Genomic DNA, 10,638 nt, shown 5'->3' with positions numbered 1-10,638 from the left:
CGGGGGAGCGCAGCCATCCTCATTCTCTCCTTTTAAATGCTCCCATCTTGGCCTCACATCTGTCAGGGGCAATGTGTGGAGCTGCAGCATCCTTGCCCCTGGTTGGGTTCCCCCACCAAAGCAGACCATGGATCCTAATGGATGAATGGGCCCACGCCAACACACCAAGACTTGTCCTACTGCCCTGTTTCCAGATCCCTCCCGACCACCCCAAATCTCCTGGTGGGATCTTCGCTTCTGCCACTCTCTCCCCTCCTGCACACAGCCCTGGGCTCTTCCCTTGCACAGCAGCCACTCCTCTCTTCCCAGGGCTGAAGCGTGCACCAATTATGTGGAGTGAGTTAACAGCCCCAGGAACAGATGGGGCTTGGTATCACCGTAATTAAATTGCTACGGCCTCTAGTAAGGGCAGAGCTGGATCTTGATCTTGCGTGGTTTTAATCAATGAGAGTGATGACCCCAGAGCAGACTCGAACTTGAGTTCAGAGCAACAAGATTTTGGACTTCTCCAATGGGTTTCCAAGTCTCCTGGATGGGAAAAATGCCACAAGTCCCTACCCTGGGGCAAGGAACAGCGCCCAAGGCTGCAGTTGGCTCCATGCAGGAAGGTTACCTGGGTTTTGAATATTCTCCCAAAACCAAAGGCAACCTTCAGTCTGCAACAGAGCAGAACTACTCATCCCAAATTGCTTTAAAAAAACCTTCAAAATCATTAGGAAACTGCGTCATGGAAAAGCTAGCTATGGAAGCACACAGGAAGGAAGGAAAAGGAGAAGGCAGAGCCGCAGATACTCTGTTATTTATTGTACAGTATTTCAGTTGAAGTACAAAGGCATCATCAGTATTCACCAGAATTGCTTTGTGGCAGTGTAACTGTGTGTTAAAAACGTGCTACTTAACGGTGAACACAGATTTATGGGATGAAAGCAAATGTAAATGTAAAAATACATTTTTAGTAGCTGATCTGTACAAAGGAAAAAAAAAACAAACACTAAAAAAAGAGTGTGGGGATTAGAGCCCCCAGAGTCATTGGAACTATATACAGACACTGTTATTTATCACGGCGTTAGGACCTTTGGGTTCTGTTTCCTTCATACTGATGACTGGGGGAGTGGGGGAAACACTGTTACTAAAACGATCAAACCCATACAAAAGTATTTACAGAGAAAGGCAGAAAAAATCCCCTACTGTTCTGAAACATTTGCTCGCTGGGAGGGTGCAGCCTCCCTCAGCCCTTGTTCCCAGACCATGCCAGAGCAGTGACCTTGGGGATGGGAAAGCAAATGGGGATGTGCTGGAGTCCTCAGCAACAGGGAAGTGCCTCTCGCATCTGCTTTGTTGCTTTAAGCTCTCTTGGTGAGCAGTAAAATAAAACCCCCCAAACCCACCTGAGGCCCACACACCACCCCTGGGGTAGGAGGATGGGGAGGGTGAAACAGCTGGGAGTGGGGGCTGGGGCTTGTTTTCTAGAGAAGGGGACAACAGGGGGGACAACAACACTTGGGACTGCCGGGCGCTTGCTGTTTTAAAACCTTCCCTGGGAGCACGACAGCAGCGAGCGCCAGGAGAAGCGAACCCATTGCGCGCGGACCCACTGGGTGTGGGACCTCAGACGTGGGCGCTCTTAGCGTGGGTGGGGGAGCTGGAGCCCGAGGCGTAGTAGAAGCGGTTCTCTCCGAAGGTCTGAGCATCCCCCGAGCAGCAGACGATGATGCAGCCGCCGAAGAGGCAGAGGGCAGAGCCGATCCAGCCCGTGTACAGGGAGTAGCCGAAGCTCATGATGGTGGTTTCGCGGTGGGCGCAGACAGGGAACCAGATGGTGGCCACCACGCCACACATGGCTGGGGAGACAGGAGGGGAAGAGCCAGTCACAGAATCATTGAATCAGTTGGGCTGGAAAAGACCTCTATGATCATCCAGTCCGTCAACTCGACACTGAGCGTGGGACCAGAGGGATACCCAGCAAGCCCAGGGGATGGAGCATCCATCATCTTTCCTTGGCCTCGCAAGACAGCGGGCAGCTTGGAGTTAGTCTCCTGCAGCTTGTATTTCCTCTGGAGGATGGTGAGGAGCCCAACCCCGTGCTGATCCCATGGGGAACCCAACAGCATTGGCTTCAGGACTCCTGATGCCAGAGCAGGAGGGGGGTGGGGATGCCTGAGCTGGGAGAGGTGGGGAAGGATCGGCAACAAGGAGCAGAGCAATCGCTGCTTGGCACAACCTGAGGTATTATAAAGGAAGCAGATTTGTTCCCTAGAGATCTCTCTAAGGGTGAAGAATGAAAGTCAGCCCTGAAACTGATGCTCTGGAGAGTTGTGAGTTTAGGAGGAGCTGAGAGCAGAAGACCACAGAAGCCTCACGCATCGGAGAGGCAGTAAAACCTCAACTCAGAGTCAGCGGGAAAGTGGATTCCTCTTCCCTATGGAAAACAGGGTCAGGTGGTGGGGACAATGCAGCAAGGCTTCCCAGAGACCTACAGAAATGAGTCGGAGGGAGCACAGTGTTCAGCCGGAGCCCACAGAGCACACGACTGCTGAGGGCTTCAAGTTTTGCTCCAGGTTTTTCCACGAAAGCAGGAAGGCAGCGGTGGAGCAGCGAGGTGAAGATTTCCATGCAAAAATCCACCCCTGCGTTCTCCTGGTGTCACCCCGCTCCCTGCCCTCACCCTGCACAGCCCCACAGGCAGCAGAGCCGACGGCGTTAACCACCTCCAGGAGCGGGTCCTAAAACAATACCCCTTTATGGACCGCACATCTGAGAGGAATGAATCCGTCAATATTGACTTGCCTCCGGGACAAGCTGTGCAGGACTCCATCCTTGTGGCTATCAGAGAATCGGAGCAAAACAATAACAGGGCTGTGGCAGCGCTACAGATCTCCGCCGACCGCAACTAAGAGATATCTGGAGGTGGTGTCAAAAAGTTAAGGTTGCAAGAGGGGGAAAAAAGGGGCAGAGAAAAAAATAAAATTGTTTGGTTAAAGCAGAAAACAAACCATTGCTGCTGGCCCGTTCAGCAGAAAGCCCATCCTCGATCGCTGCGGTTATTATGAGAAAAAATATTTTCTTATGGAAAAGAGAAGAACGTTTGGAGGATGCTAATGAAGCCAGCAATGACTTGGGGCCTCCTCAAAGCAAGGGCCCTGCGGCTCTGGGAGGGGGCTGTGGGGAAGGAGGGCTGCCCCTGCCGCAGCTCATGAGCCTCCAAACAGAGAGGGGTCGGACAGGAATCTGCAAAGCATTCTAATGGGCTCCAGCATAAAGCCGCTTTGTTGTCCGAAAGGACACAATCATCTTTTCTTCTTCTGTCCACAGTAAATATATATATATATATTGGTGTCCATAGACTGTAAGAGCCTTATCCCCTCGGACCCTCCCCCCCGGCGCAGCGGCAAGGACAACGCTTGCGTTGGGCCAAGGGGAGCTCTCGGGGACACCGGGACAATGGCATCTCTTGTGCCCGTGGGGCAGCCGCATGTAGCACCACCTTATCATTGTGCTGACAATGCTCGAAAGCTGGAAGGCCGGCCAAGGGCTGCGCGGGGCTGCAGCTGCCGGCGATCCCAGCGGGGAGGAGGAACGCACTGGGATGGCTGCCGCAGTCAGCGCAGTCTGGCAGAAAGCAAGAGGAGCAGCTCGAGTCCTGGAGGCTTCTACCACATCATCGCCATTGGCACCACCTGTCCCTGCACCCCACATCCCCACAGGTCCCAATTCCTTCTGACTGCGCATCTGATCCGTGGAGCTGAATTTTGCCATCACGAGCATGGTTTAATCCAGTGGTAGAAGCTCAAATAGAATTATTAAGGCTGGAAAAGACCTCAAAGATCATCTAGTTCAGCCATCCACCTACCACCAGTATTGCCTACTGACCACATCCCTCAGTGCCACATCCCCACAGTTCTGGAATTCCTCCAGGGACGGTGACTCCACCACTCCCTGGGCAGCCTGTGCCAATGCATCACCACTTCTACTGAGAAGTTTTTCCTAATATCCAACCAGAACCTCCTCTGATACAACTTGAGGCCAAAAGGTGCTGGGGTACACTACTGCTCTGGCTGATGGCACACAAAGTCCCTGCCAAATCCCCTAACAGAAGTTCCATGTTATCTGCAGAAGGAAGAATGCTTCACTTCCACAGCTAACTGCAATTACTCTGGGCTGCCAACCTGTTGGCAAGATTTCTCCTTCCAAGCAGTTGGACGTGCAGAATGAAATCATAGATGTGATTTTTGTTTTCTCTCTTTAAGGCAAACTTCATCCTGGTCACCCAAATAAATCTCACCCAAGTCATCCCAGCAGAACAGCACCACAGAGCAGCACTCAATCCTCTGATAAATGTTCACAGTCTGCCCTCCCAAAGCACAAAGTCGTTTTATGCAGGTTATGTACGTGTTTAGATTCTGCTTTCTCTCCTGCCCTGAGCCACCTGCCCATGGGGAACACACAAGTACTGCAGTGCAAGCCATAGCTTGGGTGTCACTGTAATCTACTGGTTGGACTTGAAGGTCTTTTCCAAACCAAAGTTTTTCAGAGATTCCGTGATTTCTTCTAGGGGGAGCAGCATGATTTACAGCGTGGTCTCTTAGTGTCCACAGCTCCTCAGAAGAAAAAAAAAAAAAAACAAAAGAAAAAAGCACTTTCAAACCCTGGCTTTCTTGGGATAGAGTCCTCTGAGAGAAAGCAACATGCAGAGGAACCTATTGATATCATCTATTTAGAAGACAATAGCTAATATGGCCAGCTAGCAGTGGTAAATCCCAGTAACTAACGTGTTTTCCATCTGTTTGTCATCCTCAGGTCCCTCACTTCCCCATGGGAAGATGATCGCTTGGGTACCAGCAAGGGGTCCCTCGAATTAGCACCAACAATACGGGACGGGATGGGTTTTTCCATCAACACCACACAGGACATGTTTTCATAGCAGCACAGAGCAAACCATCACCAATAGTTGTGTGCAGCCATAAATCAATTCCCTTGGTCAGATAGGATCAAGCAAAGACATAAATACATCAGCATGCAGGATAGGAGGGTGTGCACACATGTTGCACTCTGCAGCCTGCTATTATCAGTGGACAGGAAAATCAATGGAATATCTGAGCCCGTTGTTTTCCTGGCGAGTTTTCAACTATTTTTTTCTCTCTATTTTTTTTTTCCTGGTTCCACACTGTGTTTCAACCCCTTCTTTCTTTTTTAACAATTTCAGTGCTAAATGCCATCCCCTCCCTGAGCAGCACGCAATGTTTGCCACGGGGACAGCTCCCATGATCGCATCCCCACTCGATATATCTGCAGAGTTTGTGGGTCTGGATTTGTTTTCTTCTAACCAGACCTCTGGGAGTCGTGCTCAAGTCTTGACATTGGGGGGATAAACACAGAAACCCATGAGTAAGGGTTCAGTGGACAGAGCATAAATAAGAACAGCCCATGACAGAAAGACTTTTAAGCCAGCATTATGTTTTCTGAGGCCCAATATTCATACTTATTGAATGCTCTGGAATGGTAACACTTCATTTTTCCAACAACAGATCATTAATCAGCTTAAATAATGTCAAAGTCCCAAGCTCTGTGCATTACTCTCCTCCCAAGGAGACTTACTTGCTAACCAGCCTGGAAAAAAAAACAAAAAAAAAAAAACGGGGGGTTGCACAAAAAAAATGTGGCTTGGTTATTTTTTGTGAAAAGTTTAAGAGCCAAAGAAACATCTTCACCCTTTATCAGTGCCCAGCTCCGGCACAGCCCAGATCACACAGGGGTGAAGATCAGCAAGAAGGCCAAACCTGACCCAAAGTGCACCTGCTGGCCTTCATCCTTGTTGTATCTTCTCACTGGCCTTACACCTGGCCAGTGTCTGCAGGACCAGACCCCAAAGCCCTGCTTCACCCCCACAGGGCTCTGGGCTTTCACTTGTTCTCACGCAGTGTGACTCACTGTAGTTACTGCCATGTCTGCTGCTCCTGCTATCCTGCTGCCCCACTGCAAAGCAGATTTAGAGGCAGTGCTCTCAGCCATGTAAAATGGAGCTGGTCTACAGCACAGCTCTCGTTGCCCCAAACTAACATTTTCCATATGTTTGCTAAAAAGTGCAGCTCTGCTGGGACTCCCCCATCTCCCAGACCAGAGATACCAGCAGAACAGACTCTCCTGTTGCTACAGTGTCACTGACAGCATGAAAAAACCCTTTCGTTCACTGCCAAGCCCGGATCTGTGACTCGAGGTTTCAGGACAGGGATGAGGGATGCATTCCCAGAGCTCTCCAGTGCGACTGCTCCTGATGGGATGTCCTAAGCAGGCCCCATAGAGCTGATGTTAGGATTTCCAGCTGTGGCAACAGCCCCTTAAAGCCTACAGCTATTGGATGCCCTCCTTGGTCTCAGTCTTACTTAGATTTCAGACATACTGACTCATCCTAACTGTTCCTCACTGGTGCAGGAACCTTGTGAGAGAAAGATACAGAATCATAAACGTTGGAAAAGACCCCTAAGACCACCAAGCCCAACCCCAGCACATCCCCCCATGCCCACTGCCCACGTCCCTCAGCGCCACATCCCCACGGCTCTGAACAGCTCCAGGGACGGTGACTCCACCACTGCCTGGGCAGCCTGTGCCAATGCACCACCACTCTTTATCAGAAGAAACGTTTCCTAATATCCAACCTGAATCTCCTCTGGTCCTACCACTGGGAGAAGAGACCAACCCCCATCTCACTTGTTTCAGTATTATAAAAATTGGTAGAATGGTAGGTGTGACAAAGCTGGGTGGTGGGGACCTCCCATCTGAGTATGAAGGGATCTGCCACCCAGGGCTCCATCCCTCCTTGTCCCCACGCCTCCCCAGCTGGGGACATGCAGCTCCATGTGGTGCCCACTTGAAAAAAAACCTAAGGAGAAGCAGAAGAAAGAGGAGCAGGGTGATGTCAGCGCTGGCTGCCAGCGAGCAGCAGAGCCACACAAAGAGGCCACTCTCCCTCTGCCCCCTCCTCTGCCAAGCAGACGGGTGAAAACAAGGCCCCGCAGCCTGTGGCTGGGGTGACGAGGCCTCAAGAACACGCAGGTGCCGTGTTGGGGACAATGAGCTTCACAGGCTGAGCTGCACAAAACAATCTCCTCCGCGGGCTCCACGGACGGGAAGAAATCCCAAGGACAAGGCTGGCAGGAGGCACAGGGCCGCGCCTCCCCAGGGCCTGGCCTCCTCCTTGCTGATGTCCCAAAGGAGCAGCACCCATCGCCTGCAGGTTTCCCCTCCCGGCTCACACCACGCCATCCCAAACCGGAGGAGGCCCCGGCGTGCCTTACCCAGGAGGATGATGAGGATCCCCCCCAGCTGGGAGCGGCGGTACTTGGCAGCGCCAGGCTCGTGGCCCATACGGATGCAGGGCAGCACGGTGATCAGCAGGAAGATGGCGGGGAGGCCCAGCACGGAGGCGGCGATCATCAGCGCTCGGCACGCCTGGACGTAGCCTGCGGGTGGGGTGAGGACACAGGATTTGGGTTATGTGGCTCAAAAGGAAGAGAACTTTGGGCAAACATTGCTGTCCGATGAGCTCCCTACACCTTCACAGAGTGCGGGAGATGGATTCTGTGGTTCTGTGTAATCCTTTGTGTAAGCAAATACCCGGCACGCATGAGGCTGAGAGTGCAGCACAGGGGTCAGTGGTGCACATGGGGTGTGCAAGGCCAACACTTCCCATGGCGTGAGGAATACACAACGTCTTCCCAGCAAGACGTTGGGAAATCATAGAGCTGGGAAATAGGGCAGCGAGTGAAGCAGCTGGCAGGGGGTATTCCTAAATCTTTTCAGCCTCAGAGCAGCCACACTATTCCTCAGGCCCCTGAGGACACCACGGGGTGCCCCGGGCTTTCATCACCACCACAGCCCTCCTGCCCTGCAAGTAGCACGGAGCTGCCAGGAACAGCGGGGCCGTGGGGCTGCACGGCTGCAAACAGGCCCCAAGCAAGTCTCACCGTCGTGCAGACACTGAGGACTTCACTCTTCCTGAAAAAAAACAGATTCTGCACGTAACAAATATTTCCTTGTTTTCTCAAGAGGAAACTGAACAAAAAAAGCTCCCTAAGGAGCTGAGGGCAGAAAGGGAGACCCTAAACAAAGGAGATGGCAATGCCCAGCGTGGCCTCTGCGTAACCGATCCCAACCAAACAAGCACACAAAGAAGACACAAACGCGTCAGTTTCAGGACTTGGCTCGGTGGAGGGCTCCGAACACACTTCAGTCAGAGGGAGGGGACCAGGAGGGATCTCACGGGCAGCCAAGGGGCTCAGAGCGGTTATGGGCAGAGGGATCTCGCTTTGTGATCTGCTTCTGCTGCAGAGAAACATTGCTTTCTGTTGGGGGAACACCTGATTTTCTCATTTATCGAGTTTAAATCACGTTTCTTCAAGATAAGCCACTTTCCTGCCTGCTGTGCTGGATCCCACTGAACAGCAGCAGCTATAAGGAAGGCAAATCTACTGGACTCTAAGGACTGACAGGAGAACAAGAGCTGGTCTGAGAGGTCCAGCACCGCCAACCTCTGTGTAACAGGGGTTGGGCATTGTATCAGAGGGAACTTCAGAAGTGAGCTCTCTAACCACCGTGGAGTCGTTTCCACAACAATTTAAAACAGATAAAGAAGGGAAAAACGAACAAAAAACAAGGAACGTCTATGTCTACCCCGACGGCTTTGGAAGGGGCACCCTGATGAGGCGCAATCTAAAATGACACAGAGCAAAAAAACACCAGAGAGTTAACAACAATTGAAAAAGGTGAAATAATGAACTAAAGTAATGAGCTAAACTACAGGGACAAGAGCACACGCAGACCTTGGCAGGTTCAGTTAGCCCCAAAGATGCATTCTTACTGGAGATACACTTCAGTGCAGTAAAGTAAATGCTTTACGATTGGAAAGGACCCAGGCAGATTATGCAGTGAGCAGACACAACTACGTGTAAGAGCTCTGCTGTGTGTTAGAGCACTGGGGAAGCACAGGACCATCAAAACCGATGACAAACTTCCAAATGATTAGAAGCCACAGCTGCATTAATAATAGAAGCCGCAAGATTCATTGTTCTCAACATCATTTTAAGGAACAGATCCTTCAAATTTTTAGCGTTTCATCATCATCTCGAGGCAAAGCTGAAATACAAAGAGCACTGAGATAGAAGAGAGTAGGTTTTGCAGCGCAGTCTGGGGGTGAGACGGGAAAGGAACAGCAAGTGTTTGTTAAGAGCGATGATCAGTAGAATAAGCAGACTTTAATAGCCAGAGATAAACGCCGTGCCCAAATACAGTTAAACCAGGTGTAAGTCAACGAGCAGCGTGTTAGGAGACATCACTCCGTCCTTTGGCGTATTTAAGGGACCGTCTCCCACGCTGATGGAGCAGATGGAGCTCCACCACCGACCAGCCAGCAATGGGGCACAGCCTCGCTGTGTGGGTGCGGGGACGGCCGGGGAGCGTACCTGGCAGGATGAGGATGTCCACCAGCGGCTTGCAGTGGTAGAGGCCCGTCGCCATGACGCAGTCCGCCCACAGCCCCTTGGAGCCCAGCTCGTCCATTTTGCGGCAGGTGGTGATGGTGTAGCCGCAGGTCACCACCCAGTCGTTGGTGGCGGTGGCCACCACCACCCCGATCCACCCGATGAAGCTGCAGACAAACCCGGCCAGGTGCAGGCAGGTGGCCACCATGTCGACGCGCCGGGCTCGCGGGTTGGGACGGGGAGCGCGGGGCTGGGAGAGGAGGCGAGGAGCGGGTTGGGACCCGGAGCCGCTGGGAGCCGCGAGCAGCCGGGACTGGAGCCGCTGGGAGAGGTCCCCGAGCTGCACCGGGCGGCACTGGGCGGCCTCTGCCCCTGGGAGGGGTCAGCGCTGCCTCCGGCCCCGCTCCGTGGGAGGAGCGAGGGGGAGCCCCAACTCGCCCCTCCGTCACGGGGCCGGGCTGCGGGGCGTGCGGCGAGCAGCCGGAGCGGGGCGGGCGGCCCGGCCCCCGAGACGCGGCCCGGGGGTGCAGCACAGCGGCGCTCCCGAGCCGCAGCGGTCCCGCTGCCATCTCCCCGGGGGTAAATAGGGCAGGAAGCGCGCGGGACGGTTACCCGAGGTAACTGCTGGCACTCAGAACGGGCTGCTCGGCGCACGCGCGGAACGAGGATCGGTTCGCTTCGAAACGTCGGAAAAAAACTGCTCGCACGGCCCCGCGGCACCGGGATCCCCGCGGGCACCGCCTCGTGACGGGACCGCAGCCGTGCGATGCCGTGGCCGGGGCGCTGCGGCGCGGGGGGACCGCTGGTGGGCAGCGGCGGCACTGCAGCGGGAAGCCGCGTCCGCACCGCCCGTCGGTTCCGTCGAGGAGGAGCTGCAGGTGGAGTTAATGCATTGCCCCCGCCGTCTCTCAGGGAAGCGCTGGTGCGCTTTTGGGAGCACGCAGCAGAGCCCGGCGTCACCGCCCCCATCCCATCCCATCCCATCCCATCCCATCCCATCCCATCCCATCCCTTCCCTCTGGAGTTCCCTGATGGCAGGTAACCATGTTAAGCAATGTAATCATCTCATGCACAGAAAAGGGGAACTCCTTGGAGCCACTGCAGGGTGGTTTCCACCATCGGTAAATAAAAATATTTCTCATCAAATCAAGTACGACACTTCTAA

General features: G+C 53.4%; 1 protein-coding gene across 1 annotated transcript; it reads right to left on the bottom strand.

The window, feature by feature from the left end:
* CLDN11 (claudin 11) lies at positions 765-9,827 on the bottom strand. The gene is made up of 3 exons (XM_021395026.1): positions 9,456-9,827; positions 7,293-7,457; positions 765-1,841 (listed from the first exon to the last, which is right to left on the bottom strand). Exons 1-3 carry the CDS (start codon positions 9,679-9,681, stop codon positions 1,609-1,611), a joined length of 624 nt encoding a protein of 207 aa, XP_021250701.1. The 5' UTR covers positions 9,682-9,827; the 3' UTR covers positions 765-1,608.

The sequence above is a fragment of the Numida meleagris genome, chromosome 4, assembly GCF_002078875.1.
Source record: "Numida meleagris isolate 19003 breed g44 Domestic line chromosome 4, NumMel1.0, whole genome shotgun sequence".
Lineage (NCBI taxonomy): Eukaryota > Metazoa > Chordata > Aves > Galliformes > Numididae > Numida > Numida meleagris.
Note: the sequence above shows the minus strand (reverse complement) of the source record. Positions and strands in the feature narration are given on the sequence as shown.